The sequence below is a fragment of the Mytilus edulis genome, chromosome 11, assembly GCF_963676685.1.
Source record: "Mytilus edulis chromosome 11, xbMytEdul2.2, whole genome shotgun sequence".
NCBI lineage: Eukaryota > Metazoa > Mollusca > Bivalvia > Mytilida > Mytilidae > Mytilus > Mytilus edulis.
In genome coordinates this window covers 22811968-22833433 of record NC_092354.1, presented here as the reverse complement: position 1 = coordinate 22833433, position 21466 = coordinate 22811968, and the positions used below count along the sequence as shown (strand labels likewise).

The window sequence follows — 21466 nt, the reverse complement described above, 5'->3', positions numbered from 1 at the left end:
AAATCATAAACTGGTTATCCGTTTTTTTTTTATATAACTTTTAGGTTTCCAGCATCAATAAAGACACGCGATCAAGAGACATAACGTCCAGTGCCAAATATTTCATGCATTGGTTTTATAGATTCTTTTTATTGGTCAATATGAATGTTATGTGATCAACGCCGGTTATTAGTGGTTACCGTAATTGTAAATTTAATTTGTACTGTATAAATTCACTTTCTAGACTGTTGCTAGCGTATTATCCAGTTGCAAGTACTCCATGCATATTTAGAGCAAAATAGTTTTACATTTGCTGTATAAATTAACTTTATACTGTTGATAGCGTATTTCCAGTTGCAAGTATTTCATGCATATTTAGAGAACATGCATGTTTTAATGATTTTACTGTTCTATACTGTTTAAATTGTCTTTAAACTGATGATTGCGTATTGTCCAGTTGCAAGTATTTATCTGTTTACATTTGTATTGTATAGATTTACTTTAGACTGTTGATCGTCCAGTTGCCGGTGTTTCACAATATTTAGAGAGAACATACATTTTTTAATGTGCAGAGAAAGGGACACTTTCATCCGTTCACTGTAGAGTTTAACGTTACTAATCATGTTTGCTTACACTTTACATACGACATAGCCCCACTTTTACCTGTTTTTTTCGGCCGGTTTAAAAAAGTACCTGATCTATTATATTTTTAATGAAATGGTAAAATTAGTATACGTTAATGAAATAGCAATAACCAAATAACACTTGATATGGATACGTTTTTGGGATTGGACACGTTTGGGGGTTAGTTGAGAAATGGACACTTTGGGCGTTTATACAATCACACGCGTTGGCGATGTTTTTAACTAGACATGTTTTGCAGTTCAGTGACGTCAATGTGGACACGTTTGGGGGATTCGGACACGTTTGGGGGCAAGGACACGTTTCTGAGTGTTACATATATACACATATGTGTCTCTGGAAAAATCTAACAAGTTGCAGGGCTTAATTTCTGCGAGTAATATTCTGAATAACACATTTATATTGTTTTCCTATTTACCCACTCATTGTATATCCTCGTACACCGGGAATTGCCGGTTGTGTACTACATATTGATTTAGGTGTAATATATATAATATATACTTTTTTTCTTTTTCGTAGGTCATGACAACATTGAGAATATTAGCAAAGGGCGACTTTTTGTCCGAAGTTGCCGATTTGCATGGTATCTCCATTGCCTCTGCATCAAGAATAGTCCAGTCTGTTTGCAATGCTATGTGTGATAGAATCCAGAACATCCAGTTCCCAAGAGGGGAAGAAGAACAGAGGAAGATAAAGCAGAGATTTTTTGAAATAAGCAGTTTCCCAAATGTGTTGGGTGCCATTGATGGAACGCTGATTCCTATCAAAGGGATGTCAGGAGTTGATGAGCCAAATTGTGTTTGCAGGAAACAATACCACGCCATAAATGTACAGGCCATCTGTGATGCAGAATTGAAGTAAGTTATTTTTATAAGTTCCTTATTCAGTAATTAAACAAAATAACAACAACATTGATATTAGAAATTTTAAAGCTAAATAAAATCCGTGAATTTTCGAAAATAAGAGCGTGTACTTATTTACATGTACATAGAATTTCTTTGACATATTCTCCTTTTCCACTGATTCTTATTCAAAATAAAAAAGAAGATATGGTGTGATTACCAATGAGACAACTCTTTACAAGAGACCAATGACACAGAAATTAACAACTATAGTCTATACCTCACCTTCAACATTGATCAAAGCCCAAATAGCAATGTCTAAAAACTTAAAAAATGCTCCTTTTTTGCCTTATTCCTAAAAAAAGGTGTTTTTTTTTGTTGTTTTTTTTATATAGATTAGACCTTTGATTTTCCCGTTTGAATGGTTTTACACTAGTAATTTTGGGGCCCTTTATAGCTTGTTGTTCGGTGTGAGCCACGGTTCTGTGTTGAAGGCCGTACTTTGACCTATAATGGTTTACTTTTTTTTTAAATTGTTATTTGGATGGAGAGTTGTCTCTTTGGCACTTACACCGCATCTTCCTATATCTATAAGGAAATGACCCCCAAAATAAGCTCAACCTTCTATTTGTGGTATTGGAAGCTTTTAAAAAACGGGTGGGACCATCAAACCAAAAAAAAACTAGGTTTCTGCTAGCATAGATATTTGAAAATAAATAGCCAATTAACATAACCTGAACAGGAACCAATGAAAATGTTCAAGTTGCAATAATATAAGTATCTATGATCATGATTTTTTTTTAGTAATAAAGTGTTTCTTCTATATTTTATTTAAAAGGTTTACAAACACAGTTGTTAGGTGGCCTGGAGCCACCCATGATGCCTTCATTCTGGCCAATTCCAATATTCCTACAATAATGGAGGGTCAGAATGGATGGCTTCTTGGGGATTCCGGATATGGATTAAAGAAATGGCTAATGACACCCTTATTAAATCCCAATTCACAGAAAGAAATAGCCTACAACAAATCTCATTGCAAGACCAGGAATACGGTAGAGAGGGCATTTGGTGTTCTTAAAGCTCGCTTCAGGTAATCTTTAATACTTGATAAAAGCTGTTTTGCTTTTATCTTACTTTCTGTTTCAAAAATGACTTATTAAATTGTCAGAATTTCATTATTAATAAATGGGTGTGTAATAACAGAATCAAATTGGTAATTGGCAAATTGACTATTGCTTACAACACCAGGAGATGGAATAATTATTGAAAAAAACCTTTTAATAGTAGTAGTGGAATATTAATTCAAAATATAAACATTTCCATTCTCAATTTTAGTATCCAATTTAAACATATTAAACCTTTTTTATTTACAGATGTCTACAAAAAACCGGTGGGTCACTCCAATTCAACCCTCCTAAGTGTTGTAAGCTGATTGGGGCTTGTTTTAGACTACACAACAAGGCATGTAGTGATGGTCTGCCAGTGCCTGAGGATGAGGATATCCAAGAGTTAGGACATCATAACATTATAAATGATGACCAACCAAATAATGAGGCAAATGCTATATTAACACAGAGATTTTGAGTCCAAAAAAATTTTGGATGACACTGATTATACAGTGATTAATTTTTCAAAATACCAAAAAAAAAATCAAAATAACTTTCAGAAAATTTAATGACTGGAGACAAACACTGCAGATCTATCCCGCACTGCTGTTCTCTGTGCTGTGACGCTCTAATGGCTTCCAGGGCCACAGTAGACCTTCTCTGCATTTCTAGCATCTCCTCTACTTTTTGGAGTTTACTTGCTTTAAGTATGAAATACCTCTCAGAGGAAGCATTTTCATTACTGATGGCAGCTATAAAATATATAAATATATAGTTAAAACATTAATAGTGAAAAGAAAAATACTTAAAGTTAAAACATTTTTGTTACATTTTATAATTTTTTTGTTTTGTAAACGACAAACTTTCATTTCTGCCAACAAAGTTGTATTGATTAACACTAAAATTTTACAGATTTTTAAATGCTTTATTCAAAGTTTTGTTTTGGGTGCCATGTATGTTATATAATTACCAGCAACAGATCAAATTTGAGTTGCATGTTGATAAAGTTAAATTTGTGATATTAATGGCTCTTAATATATTAAGATTGCAAAACATGTTTACTTTTGACAGCCAATAGGGGATACTGTATTGCACAAGAAATACTCTCAGAATTATTGATGATTTTATCTATTTTTATGGCAAAAGCACAATATGATTACCTCTTTTCTTCCCATTTGATGCAAAAGATGAATTAGCACTACTGCTACTGGTTTGTGCCTGTGAACCAACATCTGTTAATATAAAAAATTAAGACAAATTAACCATCATATAAGTATAAGTATTGAATTATTATTTTAAAATATGAAGCAGTTTGCTGATTTCCCTCCTTTTTTGGTGGAATTCTGTTGCATTTATTTTATAAATTAAATTAACTATTTTTTTATAACATGGTTCTGGTAGTTGTTGTCTCTTAAATACATATATCAAATTTGATAAGTGAGCAACTAAAAATATTCAATGATTGCATCTTCATTTGTGACATACTTACATAATATATAAAAAAAGAAGTTGTGGTATGATTGCCAATGAGACAACTTTCCACAAAAGACCAAAATGACACAAACATTAACAATTATAGGTCACCTTACAGCCTTCAACAATGAGCAAAGCCCATACCGCATAGTAACCTTTAAAAAGCTCTGATAAAACAATGTAAAACTATTCAAACGAGAAAACTAACGGCCTTATTTATGTAAAAAAATGAATGAAAAACAAATATGTAACACATGAAGAAACGACAACCACTGAATTACAGGCTCCTGACTTGGGACAGGCTCATACATAAATTATGTGGCGGGGTTAAAGTTATTCGAAAACTGGTCATTATCATGATATATGGACTGCCCACAGGACAGTCGTATAGACTAAGACACTGATATAGTCTAATAACTATAATAGACTGTGCAATGTTTCAGAATAGCTTAAAGATTTGAAACAAAAAAAGGCCAATACAGAAAAAAGTGTGAAAAAATGCTGTATTGTCTAAAGAAATCACCAAACGCCATGAAAAAATGAGAATTGTGGTGGTCTTTATATCAAAATGACCCTTAACAAAAATACCTTCATTTAAATCATCTGTTGGATTTCTATCTACTGGCATTTCATCCACTGATTGTATCAGGTTGTCTTGTTGAACTACACATAGAAAAAAAGCATTCTCTGAAATTGAGTCTGAATATGAATAAAGAACATTTTTGAAAAAATTAAAATTTTGTATAATAGATTCATTTACTCCAAAAATATTTTCGCCAATTTTTGGTAGCTTAGTCTTATAACCTAAATGAAATAGAAGGGGTTAAACTATTTAGATTTGTAGACCTATAAAGAAGAAGATGTGGTATGATTGGCACAATGAGACTGTCTATTAACAGTTGACAGGATGGAAAGTTGAAGCTATTACTACTTCTAAATCAAGTAACCGTGATTTAAAAAGTGGCTGTCATGAATAAAATGGAAATAAATCTAGTCCTTGATCTTTAACTGGTCAGGTTATATGGTGTTGTCAGTTTATTTTCGATTGATGAGTTTGACTGTCCCTTTGTTTTTTTCCTCCATCTTTTCTAATTATGTAACAAATATGATATCAAATTAATGTCTTTGGCAAGCATGACAGGTGAAAATGTGGAAAACTGAAAATTAGCGGTACAAATGTGTAAAAATATGTGTTATTTTTTCACGCTTGACATCTTCAATCTTAGGACATAATACATTAGTCATGTTGATATAATATAAGTCTAATTATCAATGCAAATTTCATATATATATTCATATAGTGGGCTATATGTGGAGAGTTGTCTGATTGGCAATCATACCACAGCTTTTTGTCTATCTGTATGAAGTTTAAATCTATTCACTGGTTAAAAAGAAGTTGCACTTTCGAAAAAATGAACAGACAAGTTGATTTCCTTACACTGCAGTATTATACCTAGATACCTATCATTCTTGCCTATAAAAAACCTTCAAAATATATAACTATATCAAACATACTGAAATATCTTACACTGGGTGCATTTCTTTAACCTAAATCTGTAACATGTTTCAGTATAATGTTTTGAAATCAGAAACATGATTTAAGGTAATATCAAAACAAAATGTTTTATAAAACCAAAACATGTTTTACCTCTAATCTTTAACTGTAGCCCCCTACCCTAGTCCTAACACAACCTCTTACTCTTACCCTTAACCAACCTTTAACCCTAACCTTCCCTGTTATCCTATCCATATCTCTAACCTGAACCTTGCATAGAAAAAACAACATTTATTACATTTTATGTAATTTACCTGGAACAGGTTTTGAACAAACAAAGCTCTCAAAATTGGGACACCAATCTATCAACAAATTAAACAAATTTGGATTGATATCATTGATAGCATCTTTTCCTGAATCTGTAAGGTTATCAGTTATTTGTGAATAAACTTTGTTGCTGGGTTTTTTGGTTATTACTGGTATATCAGCAGGTCCAACTTTCTGTTTAAATATTTGGGCATCTCTTTCGTTGGAGGCCACATAGGATTTTAGTGTTTGACCATCAATAAACTGGTGGTATCTTGCTGGTATTAATGTTGCTATTGGACCATGAACGCTCTCTAATTAGCCATGATCATCTGAAATGACCCAATAAAACTCATAAATAATTTTCATTTTGTTGCTGTCCTTGCCATGGAAATTTTGAAATATTATCATGATTATATTATTGCACATCTACAAATCAAAGTGTGACAGAAAGAAAGACAGAAGGACAGACAAGAGTAATGTAGATAAAACTAAACAAAGATTTTCTTAACGTGTCAGGTAAAAATTGATCACCCCCACTTGGTTAGTACCTATATCCGCTGCACCGATAATACACGGTGAAATAATATAAGATACATTGTAAACTAGAAAGTTTTTTTGAGATATGACAATGTATGAGATGTCCTGTTCGTTGTTCATAGTGATGATGTTAATAATAATGACTTATGTTTCGCATGTTTCGGTATCATGTTTTTGTTTCACTTAAAAGAAACGGTGAAACATAAAAATGGTCTTGGAAACATGTTTCGGATTCACGTAAAAGAAATGCGCCCCAGGATTACATGCAGACATAAAGAGTTGTGTAAAGGCTGGTTTACATGTACATGTATTAGTGTTTTCCCATTGATGACATTCACCTATCACAAATTAACCTACATATGTATTAATGATTGTTTTTGATTTAATCGCCTCAATAACCTCTAAAATGTGTTAATTCTATAGTAATAACAAACCATTTGATTTTGGTTGTCCTCCAACTGCACCACTACCACAACTTATTTCAACAGAAGTGTCTGAGGTGTCGAAACCACCCTCAATTCCTTCAACCATTGTTTTTGTGAAGGTTCCTATAATCTAATTCAATAATTAAATTGTAAAAGTTATAGTTAGATGATTCTTATACAATTTGCATACATGTACATGTATTTATTATGGAGTAAGCTCATATGATTGGTCAATAAGGTACAAAAATCACTGTCATGTAACATTCATCATCAAGACATACAAAATAAACAGTTGCACTGATACACCAGTATTGGACAATCATATACATGATATAGAAATTGTTTCTTATAAGTAAAATTTGCATAAAATATTGCCTTCAATTTGAATTGTTAAATTCCTATAACTCTGAAACAACAAATAAATCAAAAGTGAGCTTCCTACATCATACCCACAATAATGTAAAGTTTCAAGGAAATAAATTTAGGCATACTATAAGTAACTTGCAAATTGTGAAAGTGTTTTTGAGGTATTGTCCGAAAAATTGATGACGGACTGACAGAAAGACAATGGTAAACAATAATTAGATTAGTCTCATGGGCAATCATACCTAATCTTCTTATATATATGTGTTTACTCACATTTTTTCCATGATTTTAACGTATCCTCTGGTAGTGGTCCGCCTCCTGTTTTGTTGACTACCTGGAGTCTTAGCATCCTCCTTCTTCTTTGCCAGGCTTTGAATGTCCTGCCATTTTTTTTAATGTCAGCCACATCTCGTTTTATTGCCGAAGGGTTTACAGAGTTAACACTGGAAATCAATTAGAAGATGTTGTTTAAAATGATGAAAAAGCATGTTTCGTGTACTATCTGATATTTTAAACATGATCATTTCTGACTGTTAATTAAAAAAAAAATTAAATCCAGATTCTTCTCCAAGGTAAACAATATCACTGGGGTGATAAGTAAGAAAGTAAATTTTATTTCGAGTCGGCATATATATACATAATAACAGACAAAACGAGAGCTCTGGTTAGCTGTTTAAACGACTATAATAATTACATACATGTACAGTTGTAGATACGATAAAAAAAAAAAAGACACAGAAAGTAAGCTTTGGCAGGTTTAATTTATATGCGAGTATTCTTGAAATCACTGTTTCTTTTATTTGTGTGTAATGAATATGACAAATGATTTATATGGGATCTGAAATCATTGCAGTAAATAGTTGAATTGTAAATGTACATGTACCTATCAGTTATCTCTGCATAGCATTTGTTTTTCGCATCATTAGAAACAGTCATGCTTAACTTCCCTTTAATCAATCTTACATTGGTAGCAATACAATCAGTTAGAGCATTCAGCTCACTTTGCGTCCAATTTGGCTTTCTCTTCTTTTCATTTGCCATTTGTGAAAGTGTAAACAGCAGATGACATCCTGGCAGTTCTCTTTGTACAACATGTCTAATAATTTGATCTAACCTTATATATCAAATGGTACCCATAAGTTAATGTTCACAAAGATACACAGACGATATAAAAAGCCGATCTCAAAAATCTCGAGCAGACGCTGTCAGTGCAGTTTCACATTTATAAATTATTTTATACTAAAAAATATTTCAATTTTATGATGAAGGTTTCGTTGGTTCAAGTTGACTTCAAATACAATTTTCAATACATCTTAGAAATCATCTAGATCATATGACCGATTTAAGGTAACATCAAATACAATTATCCCCAAAAATGTCAAATTTACAGTAAAATGCATGAAAATGATCAATATTCCAGAAAAAAGGTTTACTGTTACATTATGTACAATAATTATACAATTACTGAAAAATATTACATTTTTATAATAAAGGTTTCGTTGGTTCTAGTTGACTTCAAATTCAATTGTCAATACATCATAGACAACATTTTGATCATTTGACCGATTAAAGGTAACATCAAATACAGTTATCAATACATATAATAAATTTGTTTTGATCAAATGACCCATTTAAGATAACATCAAATACAATTATCAATACATATAAATTTGTCTTGATAAAATGACCAATTTTAGGTAACATCAAATGTCATTACATATTATACAATTATCTTGATTAATTGACCGATGAAGGTTTCATCAAATACAATTATAAAAAAATGTCAAATTTACAGTTAAATGCATGAAAATAATCATTATACCAAATTAAAGGTTTACTGTTGCATTATGTACAATTATTATACAATTACTGAAAAATATTACAATTTTATAATTAAAGGTTTCGATGGTTCAAGTTGACTTCAAATATAATTGACAATAATTCTTACAAAATATCTAGACCATATGACCGATTTAAGATAACATCAAATACAATTATCCAAAAAATGTCAAATTTTCAGTAAAATGCATGAAAATGATCAATGTATCAAAACAGGTTTGCTGTTTTATTATGTATAATTATTATACAATTACTAAAAAATATTTCAATTTTATGATGGTTTCGTTGGTTCAAGTTGACTTCAAATACACTTTTCAAAACATCTTAGAAATCATCTAGATCATATGACCGATTTAAGGTAACATCAAATACAATTATCCCCAAAAATGTCAAATTTACAGTAAAATGCATGAAAATGATCAAAATACCAAAAACAGGTTTGCTGTTACATTATGTACAATGATTATAAGGTAACATCAAATACAATTATCAATACATTTTAGAAAACTGTCTTGGTCAAATGACCGATTTAAGGTAACATCAATTACAATTATCAAAAAAAATGTCAAATTTACAGAGAAAACAGAGAAAAATCAGTTACTTTTAGACTGGCTTAACAGTCATACAATGTACTATTTTATAAGATCACTTTATAAGAAATATTATTGTCCTTTTTTTGCTAATTCTGCAAATAACATGAAACTTGATCAGACTACTTGTCACTGAATCACTCATACATTAACTTAAGAGATAATGATAAAATAAGAAGATGTGGTCTGATCGCCGTTGACACAACTGTCTGCATAAGCTTACGGTAACGTTTAAAAAAGTGCACATAGATATGCACTAGACCGGTCGGACTATCGGCAATGTATGTTAACTAGTCCGAGCTTATTTGAACTAGGCAGGGCTACCACTTCACGTCGCAGACTACGAAGGACAGAAGGAAAATTCCTAAACAGATGATAAAATCCTTTTATGAACCAGTCAACAATATTGGAGCTCCTTCAAAAGTTAAAAAAGACATCAAACATCTCAAATGAATCAATTTAGAAATTGAGAATCTGAAAATTCAAAATGGAATTTCTTTTCTAAAAACATGTTAAACTATATTCGTAGTCAGCAGTTTACAGATTTGACTGATGCAAATTTAAATATTAAAGGCATTAAATACTTCTTTTCTCTACCAGATACAAATGAGAAATCAAAAACTAATTTTGTTGCAGTATTAGATGAACATTCAGAAGACAGGGACGCCGTATTGAAGGTGATCAATATATTATACAACAGATTTCAAGTTAAGACATTAACAAAACATATAGTTTTAGTCGGAGATGGAAAAAGCTTTGATACACTCATGAAACTAACATTCTAGTATGGTGAAGCATTGGATTGCTCATTTTCCTGGAGACTGATCTTTTGAAAAATGTCCCATCAAAATACTGAAGTCAATCACCCTGTATAACAACGTTGGAGAGCCATCAGGAGAACTTCCAGTACACGTATTATTTGATAATGTCAAAGATCTAGGCACTGAAGTTGATAAAACTCTGCAATCAAATAATTCTGTAGATACAGTTATCTCCTCAACAACAAATTTGTTAATTTATAGTATTCCACTGTGGATAAGACTTTCTTATGGTCATTTTTATAAATTTTCTGTTTACAAAACTTTGAATTTTTCGAAAAACTAAGGATTTTCTTACCCGAGGAGTAGATTACCGTAGCCGTATTTGGCACAACTTTTTGGAATTTTTTCGACGTATAATGGTATGACGTTTGCGTCGTCGTCTGTGGCGTCCGAAAACTTTTAGTTTTCGCACGCTAACTTTATTAAAAAAAGACTAAAAAGACTAGATATTTTTCACTAAAATGTCCTATTAATGCGCTAAAAAATGTCCTTTGTCAAATTATATGACATCTCTTATTTTTTAATTTATTATAGAACATATATTGTTTGTATAATAATAACCGAAGCAAATTGCATCTTCTTGGCATGCTCAATCATAGCATTATTTTTTAACTCGTTAGTCTTTGCTAGTTTCTTTTCAACAGCCGCATTTTCCTGTATTTTGATTGCTTTTTTTCTTTGGAGAACCACTTGGTTTTGGTTTTTTAGTTGTTTTTATTTTCCTTTCATAGCCTTTTGTCACATATGCAGATGGTGCTGAACATATAAATTGTCATAAAGTATTAACATCAACATGATTGCATAAATCAACAATTGGAAGGAGATGTGTCATAACAACATGAATGCACCCCACCCAAAAAAAATAAAAAATAAAAAAGAGTGCACACGCTGAAATGTGTCGTATTCTTTAATTATCATTAATATTATGTTGATAGTCCTACATTGTAAATTTAAAGCTTTATTTCAACTGGTTCATAAACTAATCATTAACCAAGAAAACTAAACATTGACCAATGAACAATGAAAATGAAGTCAAGGTCAGATAAACCACGCCAGGCAGACATGTACAGCTAACAATCCTTCCATACAACAAATATAGGTGATTTTTTGCTTATATAAAGATAAACAGACCAAACATAAATTCGAAACACTGAGTAATGAACCGTAAAATGAGGTCAAGGTCAACTAAAACCTGCGCAACCGGCATATAAATCATAATATATTTCCAATCACTAAATATAGTTAGCCTATTGCTCCTTCTAATTTACCAAGATATAAACATTTTATGAAGTACGCTAATGCCTATGTCGAGCTTTAACACATTTACTGCACTTTAGAACAACTTAATGAAATGTATCTTTCGTCCCTCTTTAAAAGTTTGATCTTATATAAATGTACCTTTTTATAAAGGTTGTGTTGTAAGTTCAACTGGCTGGTTCACTTCCTGGGGTCTTTAAGTGCAATTTCTATCAAAATACGATTAATGTCGTCTTCTGAAACTGTAGATCTTCAACTTTGGATCTCTTAGGCTTCCAATAGATCACTGTTATCAACCGATTCATAATCTTTGAAAGCAGTTAAAACAGAGGTTGTTCGTCTTCCTCGTGCACTCGACTTGAGTGACTCATCACGAGGTATATTGCAATTTACAGGTTGGTTTGAATTTTTTGTAAAAAATAACACTAGCAAATCATAAAATATTAAGTGATTAATCTGTATTTCAAATTTTTAAACAAACATCGCTGTATTAAAGCTGTGGATTTTCTATAAAAAAGGCCCCGAAATTACAATGTAAAACCATCATAACTGGAAAACTAATGGCCTAATTTCTGTACAAAAATAAACCTTTTTTTGTACTTTAAGTTCTGGTACTACAAAAGCACATGCATTTGTGTTGTTTTCTGGATTCTTAAATCAATCTGTATATATTTTTTTTTTAAATACTACACTTGTTATAAATGAGGATATTAATGCCAAGTTTTAGGACTGTTAAGTCATTCAACCGACAAATATCGCTTTGAACGAGCGTCATATAGTCAGTTGTGGGATTTGGCAATATTTTTTACCTTCTTAGGTTTCTTAGAGATACAAAAAAAAATGGCTTTGTTGATTTCAGTTTAAATAAAGATTATGATAAACGTTAGTTGCTAAATGCACATGAAAGAGCCTCTATAAATATTTGTCTAGAATGTTCACCAAACCTGCCATCAGTGCATTGATAATTTTCCACATTTTAATGTGATTTTGACGATTTTTTGGATATTTTTTTTTTATGTTACCTCGAATCGGTCATTTAATAAATATAATTTTCGGATATGTACTTACAGTTGGATCAGATAAAACAATAACAAACCACAACTTTATATGTGTTATTATACATTTGACTGTAATTTGGACAACTATTTTGATATTTGAGAAATCAACCATATTTTATTGATATTTGTATAAAATGTTCACCAAACCTGTTATCATTGCATTGATAATTTTCCACATTTTAATGTGATTTTGACAATTTTCTGGATAATTTTATTTGCTGTTACAATAAATGGGTCATTTGATAAAGATAATGTTCTTATATGTACTTACAGTTGTATGAAATGTCAACATGAACCAATCACAGTTTGTTAAAAAAATTTACATTTTTCAGTTGATTTAACCACTTTAAGGATAATTGTGTTAGATGAAACCTTAAATCATCCATATTTTATAGATAATTGTATAGAATATACATCAAACATGCCATCAGTGTATTGATAATTTGTCACATTTTACTGTAATTTTGACAACGTTTTTGATAATTTTATTTGATGTTACCTTCAATCGGTCATTTGATCAAGATGATTTTCTGATGTGTACATATAGTTGGAAAAGATATAAACAATAACAATTTTTTTGAAACAGAACGCTAATATGTTTGTTTTGACACTGTTTAATTGGCATATCTTGGCTGTCACCATGAAAATGAAAATGCAGTGAATATTTTGTTTATTTTCTAAAACCAGATACATTGAATTAAGGGTGCCACTGCTCTGATTGTACTGCAATATATGGATTTACCTAGAACATTTGTTATTGACTGGTTGCATGCAGTCTTGCTTGGAGTTGTCAAGACAATATTAACTCTGTGGTGTGATCCAGTCTATAAAGGGACCACTTACTATATTGGTGATATGGTAATTAAGGCCAGACATAAAAATATGTTGGTTTCCTGCACTTGACTCACCCTAAAATCGTGTGCCTACTTAAACTTTCTTGGGTTGTTTTAGAATTTTTTATTTTAAAGTCATGTTCAGGTGTATGGATATCTGCAATTATGCAAACGTTATTTTGACAAGGGCCACAACGGACATATCTTCATTGCAATGGTGGAAGAAATAACATTCTGAGAACAATCGCCCTATTCTTACTGACAATTCTCTGAATTACAACACTAATGCCAACTCTGATGACAACTTTAATTCCATTAAGAAATCTTATACATCTAACTTCAGTTTAATGGAAAGGCACCAGAACTATATGATGTTTATGGACGGATATCCAAAAATGCATGTGGAATACACTTACTTCAAAAAAAGGATAAGTCGACTGCAATCTTACCTGACTCACGGTGTAGTACGTTGACGGTTGCTATTCGAAAAAAAACGCGTCCGCTGTTGCTATCCGAAACTTTTACGGTTGCTATTCGAAATAAAATGGCAATTTAGGATGGAGCAGCCCAAAGAAACGTCAACAGGCGCAGGTAATTTGTGTATATATATAATAAAACTGGTCTTACGGAATACTATAGATATTATCAACGAATACTGTCTACCCCTAACAAGGAAAATAGGTCTCGTCTTTGAAAGCGAGATGAATAAATTAGATCACACATGCCAAATACCCGTTATCGTTTGCACTGATTTATTCATTTTTAACGAAAAACTAATTGTTTTGAATGAAATAAAGATTTCAAAAGGGGCATTTATTGGTTTGCTAAGAGCTTTCAAAAGTATTAAGCGAAAGAGTGTTTTTTTATTTGTCACGGGACAATAATACGGGACTCTTCATGATTTGCTAGGGTTACGGTTACTATACAAACACATTATATATGGCACCGGTTATAAACTGAAAAAAAGGCACCGGTTACTAGTAGTTTTTATATTGTTATTTTCAGCAAAAAAGAGAAAGTCAAAGGCATGTCTGTGGCTCAATCGTCCAAAAAAGAAATCAAAAATTGAAAATGCTATTGTTACACCTTTACAAAGCAAAGATGCCAATGAAAGACCTAAAAGTATCGAACTGAGAAAAGCCCCATTAAAAACGAGAGGAAATAGGCGGAAAATTAGGAGGAAGCTCTATAATGCTCACGCGGACGACAAAATAAATAAGGAAATTACAGAAATATTACCTACAGTCATAAGCAAGCTGAGAGCGGCAAATGTTTTAGGGGATTTCTGCAACTTCTTAAAAGTTATTCACAATGGTAAATTTCCTTTAACAAATATAGCGTTCCTCCTTTTTCTTGATGTTGTTAGATGGTATTCTCTAGATAATACATCCAGCATGGAATATTCAGAAGACTGTTTAAAATTCTGGAAGGTAATGTACAGACTTTTCCATGGAAAGGCTCTGAGGTTTATGACAGGAATGAAGTCTGAATATGGCGGCAATAATAGACGAGGGGAATATAGTCCAGAAAACAGTTCCATTAACTTTGCTGTTCCATCTCATAAGCGCGTTGCTACTTACGAGTCTGTAGGAGTCAGCTTACCGAGTGAAATGAAACCGGGTATTATAAATGAAGCTCTTGAGTTAAAATCTGAAACAAAATCGTATGTATTGAGCTTTGATGGCAAAAAACTAGCTCCTGGACTTACTAATGAATGGGGGGGATCAGGATCTGTTTGGTCATGAAGAGAAGGAAACACTATCCCAACTAAGAGAGCGCCTTCAAAATGATCTAAATATTATAGAGCTAGCAAAAGTAGAATGCCAGCGTGTTCCCGGCAAAACAGAAGATAAGATAGAGCAGTTAGAAAGAGCTGTTAAGGTTGTTTCTGTGCGAATAAAGGATTTGAGAATGTTATTTTTGAAACAGCAAATGGCGTTAAATAAGTTCATGAAAGAAGGTGGAAAAGATTGGAAGAAATCTAAATATGTTTATGCAATAAGCAGTGTACAGGCCCAAATGTTTCTAATAAGAAACGTTGTAAAGAAACTATTAGATTCCAATAGTTCTCTCCTTCTCCTAGGATCATTGATAAATGGCACATCGCAGCTTTTCAGTGAGAATCAATCCATTGATATATTTTCACAACGAAACATGTTTTCACTGAAGGAAGTTGAAGATATACCAGAAGGTCTTCTGAATGAATTGAGATTCATAAAACAAAGGTCCCCACAATGGTTCGATGCTCGAAAACAGCTTAAACTAACAGGAAGTACCATATTTGGAGGCTTAGGTCTTGATTCATTAAAACTACAGCGAAGACATTTTGATAAAGTTGTCAAAAACATTGAAATAGCCGAAGTAATTTCAGAAGACACTGCCAAACGAATGGAACACGGCACAGTATCAGAAATACATGCAATAGCAACATTGACTACGAAAGTATTGCCTCTCTACTATCCAAATCTAGCATACATTGAAGAAGGTGCACATGTTATTAATTCTAATGGAACTCCCCTCATTCTAGTCTCACCAGATGGGAGCTTGGGAAAAATGAACATGGATGGAATAGATATTCCAACACCTGTTGTAGCATGTGAATTCAAATGCCCATCACCGTCAGATTTTAGGACACCCGTGCACTACGACATGCCCATAAGGTAAAATGTTATTAAATTAAGTTTACACTTGCTTGAGTTTTTTTTTCGAAACGATCACCTTGATATTTTTTTTATCAGTTTGAGCTATTGGGGTCTTTTTCTTCAATGAAAGTCCTGTACGATTTTTTACAAATCATTGCAGATTATTTATTTGGAAGGATTAATTTTCGATCTTTATTTAAAATGGATGGAAAACATTGCAGACAGAGTCATTTATGCAAGCTGGTTTGTCAAATTTTCTGAAAACTTATTCTTGGTAATGCAAAAGGCGAATGTTTTTGAAACTTTACAAAAATTATATGTTTCACGGTCCTCAACAATGCTTGTTTAACCAATAGTTGCTGTTTTACTTAGACAAATATGACATCTATGGAATGCTTTAAACAGTTTTTGTCAGTTTTTAATATCATGACAATTACAGTGGCTCAGTGATTTAAGCCCTTGTAAGTCTTTATCTATATATTAGTATTTTTGATTTAGATACATACCTCAGGTTCTGAGTGAAATGGCCAGCATGAATGTTGAGGAACTAATATACCTTTGTTGGACAGATGAGAGCTCTACTGTGTTTAGGTGAGTGATTAAAAGCAGATTTTGGATAAAAATTGTCTTAGTGAACGGTCAACGCGATTGACACTTTATACACTTAACTGTTATCCATATTTTTTTAATTCAAATAAACCTAAGGAATAAAAAATAAACACAAGAAAAAAAAGGCGATTCATTTAACAGAAAAACCATAGAAAACAAACGGACAACACGTATTCTATAAAAACAGAGTGAACTAATGTTTTCGGAATGGTTTTTAGTTCCTGCTCAGTATACGACCACCGTTGCAAAGTCGTGAAATGTTCGAATTGTTTACCTTGTTCAAAATGTCATCATTTTAGAATTGTATATGATATTTTATTCAAAATTCATTATTTATATCCAACTACGATACTTTAGGGCACTATATTTTCTGGTCTATACGTCCGTATCTCCTGTCGGTCGGTTGTCGGTCCATCCATTCAATTGTTCGTCCTTTCGGATTAGTACAAATACAAGGTTCCTTATATTAAAATTGAATTCCAAATTAGGGTTTTGACAATAAAAAGGTTTATTGAACATTGAACATGGAAAATAATAACGGCGGGGAATTATTGGACTGTGATATAATATTTCTTATTTTCATCTGTTTTGACACTTCAGAGTGCATTTTGATACTGATACATGGAAATTGATCACAGAAGAAGCACAAAATGTATATTTGAAAGAAACCCCGAAATGCCCAACAAGATTATCTGCCGAATCAAAAGTCATCAAAGAGCGTTTGCACATATTCAGAGAGAATAATTGTGAATTCATTTGCGAAGTTGCATCATGTAAAGGTGAACGAATTGGTTGCTCGTATCTTGTTGATGGATCGCCTTATGTTTATCCAATCTGCAATACAGAGGAAAGAAACAATTTAACCGTCGACGAAATGGATTCAATATTCAGTAGCATTAATACATGTATCAATGAAGCTTATCAAATATGTAGGAAAAAGGCCACAGAAGTTATAGTTTGGATCTTAGCAGACACAGTTCGAATATTCAACCCAGATGTTCCCTACGCCATACCAATTGCGTATGCAATGAAGGGCTATAGTCTAGGAACAAAACCAATGAGAGAAATGCATGAAGACGTACTCCGAATGTGTCATGAGAAAAAAATTAATGTAGTTGCAAGCTGTTTTGATGGTCAATGGGCTAAATTATCTACACGAGACAAAAATGATAAACCTCTGACAATAATGCAATTGCAACGCGATGTTTATTCAGAAGCATCAAAACTTACACGAGATGCGATAGTGAAGAAATTACTTTCTGAGTCTATTTTACCAGCTGAACAAATTTTTTCTATTACCGAGAAAACAGAAGAAGGACTAAAAGTTTCATCACCAATGCTCAAAAGAATTACGTTGTCGTTAAGGCACAAACTGAAACAAAAAAAGAGAAGTTCAGTTGTTCAGAATTTAGATAGTGACACTGTTTCATGTCTCCCAGACGAAGCTTTAGAAACATTGATTGTTGAAGATAACCACACTATGTTTCCGGACAGGATTGATGTTGAGGAAGAAACCACAAGCGAAAACACAGTTGGAGATAATGATGATGAAGACAATGATATGAATGAAGTAGCCGATCAGACGAAAAATGATAAACCAGTACCACCCGAGACAGTTGCAGCCATCTTCCATTCATTAACGATCCATACTAAAGTATCCGTGAGTAGAAAATGGAGCAAAAGGACAGTCAGCGACCTGATAAAAATACTAGATGACACATCTCTAGTAAGGAAAATGCAACATGACGAATTGAATGTTGTTATCCAGTTGACAAAAACCCAACAATTAAAGTTAGGCATCAAAATAAAACAAACCTGCTGTCGGGATGAAAAGGCCATATTTATCAGAAGAGTGTTTGGGTCAAAGCAGGACGAAATATTTGAAAAAATGGTCAAGGAACTCATGCCTCTAAAATTGATTGCCTCAAAAGTTGTGCGTACCTGTTTGTAAAAGATACCAAAAGAGCGTTTAAACAACACTGTAGCAGCGATGATGATTGATAAGAGATACTGTGAATGGAAGGAAGCATCTGCATTTAAACTGGATACAGAAATATATAATATTGGCAAAACAATTTGGTTTTCGTTTCCAGAATTTGATGAAGAGAAACAAAAAATGGAGCCAAAATGTCTAGATGCACACCATTTGCTTGTTAACCTTCGCTGTAAAGTTTGTAAAGATGGTGTATGGGGCATACGCAAAGATGCATGGCATGCTGTTGCTGATAGTGATAATAACATTATCAGCAAAGGTATTGTTGTTGACCTTCTCGATAAGCAAAACAATGCATTTGCCAAACGTACATTTAGTAATGAAGTAGAGGAACAAATGAGAAAACTTGATTTCGTTTCAGAAGCAAATTTCTGTTATATGATACGCCGTTGGTATGAAGCTGAAGATTCTGCCGGGTTTTCTGCTGAAGATCGTATTCAACGGAAGCTTCAACTCCAGGCATTTTTGTTGAAAGACGTTGATTTTGGAATTTTTCCACCACCAGGAATGTATGTAAAAGGATTCCCAAAAATCATGTACGAAGGATTTTTGCAGCGCATAGATACATCAATTCAGTTGTACGATATAGTCAAATCTGGATCGTATAACCAAAGAGCATTATCATCACTTGTGAATGAGACGTTTTTCGGAGAACTTAGTGAGTTAGAACCAACGAAATTAGGATGCCCAAAGGCCATTAGTATTCCACGACTTATGGCAAATGTTACAGAGATGCAGCATTTTCGATGTGATCCATCTGAAAGGTATACAATGTGACTTGTTTTCTATATTTGTTTACATAAATAACTATACCGTAATACCTTCGTCCTGTCTTTATATATCAGATATCCTTATTTAAACAGACACCTTGTTAATGTGGAAAACTAAATGTCAGATTAAACACTAGCTAGAAAAACACTATTTGTCATTAATGTTCTTCAATTTTCTACTTTATTTGGCCTTTCAATTATTTTGATTCGAGCGTCACTGATGAGTCTTTTATAGAAGAAACGCGCATCTGACGTAATATAAATTATAAGCCTGGTACCTTATTTGCTCATTGTTGAAGACGTGTCAGCGAATTGCAAGATGAAAACAGGAATTTCGAGGTGTTCAATAGATATAATATGTACATATATGGCTGCCTTGAATTCATGATGTACATCTGTAAAAAATAACTATCAGATGCTAAATTTTTAAATACTACATACAGTACATAGATGAAACACCTAACATTTCAAAATCTTTAATATCCATATATACATGTTCTGAACAATCGATTTTTATATGTCCATCTCTTGTTTAGTTAACTTATAAAAGTAGCTTTTATATATTTTGAAATTTATTTTATTTTCCCGCACTTTTCAGGGCATTTAATATAAACACATAAAGAAGGCCGGTGTATCCACAACACAGTCTTCTTCCAGTGACCGATAAAACAGAAATATGCGTAGCTACATATACAGAATGTAATCACCAGATTCCTCAAATATATCCAAGGTATGTTTAAAAAGTACGAAGAATAACACCACTTTTATACATTCTTAACCCTAATGAATATTTAGAAGTGACTGTGTCTGTCACTCCGCATGTCAGTGCAGATCCATGACCTATTGCAAAAAGAACAACCTCATCTCGATTTTAACACTCAGCGGTTGTGGTCCTTCGTATGCCTGTGAACATTTCCCAAAAATCTCGGAAACCTGGCATTTATGGATTGAAATAGTATTCGTGTATCATGTTTAAATACGGGCGTGTGTAACACAATAATATAACCAACCGGTATCAATTTTGATTAATATGTTAAATAAAATAGCCCAATTACTAGTGTCACAAAGCTCTATCGACTTTGTTGTCGTCGAATCAAACATGACTACTTTAAAGTTGCTTTAAAATGGTTCTTATAAAGTTTGGGTTCATATTCCAAAATATGAAATAGTTGATGATGAGACACATTCAACATGTGTTCAATGTTCTAAATTACTTGGTAATATTTACATATATTTTGCAGAAACCACACATTTGATTCGCCCTCCCGGCTTAACAAAAAACAGAGAAAGTCAAAGCGGTCTGATGTTTCGAAACCAAATGCTGTTTCAAGAGGTTGTCTTCCAATACGACAGCATCACAAGTGTGATGAATCAAAGGTGTTACCAACAACTCGGCTTGGAATTGAACTGCAGGACTGAAGATTCATCTTTGAACATTACCTAGTACGTTTTGGACTCAATATCAAGAGAGAAGACAAGGGACGGATGCGGGAAAGAACATCACTGTATGAGAATGTGAAAATGCGGGGGAAAGGGGGGGGGGGGTATTTTTTTCATTTGAGATTGAACTAAACTAAAATATAAACTAGTATACATAGTCCTAAGTTACTAAATAAATACATTGATAACAATATTGACAAATTTTATTTACCCAAAACTTCATACTATTAAGCCATCAATTTTGAATTTGATGACAATAACCTGCAGTCTAATTAAAAGCATTGAAACACATATCTGCACCAATCCGTCTATGAATCGAATGGTTGATACATAATTTTTGGCGAATATGAATTGTCCTTGTAAGATGAAATAAAACAAAACAATAAACACATAAAAAAACAAAGCACATATTCTCTTGTACCTAAACAAAAAACATAGTA

General features: G+C 32.7%; 3 protein-coding genes across 4 annotated transcripts; 2 read left to right on the top strand and 1 right to left on the bottom strand.

Annotated features, from left to right (window-relative positions):
* Positions 1–1050: 1050 nt before the first annotated feature.
* Positions 1051–3960, top strand: LOC139495356 (putative nuclease HARBI1). Its single transcript, XM_071283657.1, has 3 exons — positions 1051–1478; positions 2302–2553; positions 2837–3960. Exons 1-3 carry the CDS (start codon positions 1144–1146, stop codon positions 3045–3047), a joined length of 798 nt encoding a protein of 265 aa, XP_071139758.1. The 5' UTR covers positions 1051–1143; the 3' UTR covers positions 3048–3960.
* On the bottom strand, positions 2275–7376 carry LOC139495357 (uncharacterized). Of its 2 annotated transcripts, XM_071283659.1 has the most exons (5): positions 6818–7376; positions 5852–6175; positions 4631–4705; positions 3730–3801; positions 2275–3321 (listed from the first exon to the last, which is right to left on the bottom strand). In XM_071283659.1, the coding sequence occupies exons 3-5, from the start codon at positions 4668–4670 to the stop codon at positions 3086–3088; spliced, it is 348 nt and encodes a 115-aa protein (XP_071139760.1). In that variant the 5' UTR covers positions 4671–4705; positions 5852–6175; positions 6818–7376; the 3' UTR covers positions 2275–3085. The 2 variants fall into 2 exon arrangements, with proteins under 2 accessions (XP_071139760.1, XP_071139761.1); XM_071283660.1 differs by lacking the exons at positions 5852–6175; positions 6818–7376 and having other exon boundaries at positions 4631–4727.
* Positions 7377–16329: 8953 nt separating this feature from the next.
* On the top strand, positions 16330–18774 carry LOC139494086 (uncharacterized). The gene is made up of 2 exons (XM_071282259.1): positions 16330–16805; positions 17424–18774. Exons 1-2 carry the CDS (start codon positions 16738–16740, stop codon positions 18772–18774), a joined length of 1419 nt encoding a protein of 472 aa, XP_071138360.1. The 5' UTR covers positions 16330–16737.
* Positions 18775–21466: the final 2692 nt, after the last annotated feature.

Coding starts and splice junctions, on each gene's coding strand:
- LOC139495356 (XM_071283657.1), top strand. CDS start 1,144: ATGACAACATTGAGAATATTAGCAAAGGGCGACTTTTTGTCCGAAGTT. Junction 1,479..2,301: donor ATCTGTGATGCAGAATTGAA/GTAAGTTATTTT, acceptor TTTATTTAAAAG/GTTTACAAACACAGTTGTTA. Junction 2,554..2,836: donor GTTCTTAAAGCTCGCTTCAG/GTAATCTTTAAT, acceptor TTTTATTTACAG/ATGTCTACAAAAAACCGGTG.
- LOC139495357 (XM_071283659.1), bottom strand. CDS start 4,670: ATGCCAGTAGATAGAAATCCAACAGATGATTTAAATGAAG. Junction 3,802..4,630: donor AACAGATGATTTAAATGAAG/GTATTTTTGTTA, acceptor TTATATTAACAG/ATGTTGGTTCACAGGCACAA. Junction 3,322..3,729: donor ATCAAATGGGAAGAAAAGAG/GTAATCATATTG, acceptor TATATTTTATAG/CTGCCATCAGTAATGAAAAT.
- LOC139494086 (XM_071282259.1), top strand. CDS start 16,738: ATGGCCAGCATGAATGTTGAGGAACTAATATACCTTTGTTGGACAGAT. Junction 16,806..17,423: donor GAGAGCTCTACTGTGTTTAG/GTGAGTGATTAA, acceptor TTGACACTTCAG/AGTGCATTTTGATACTGATA.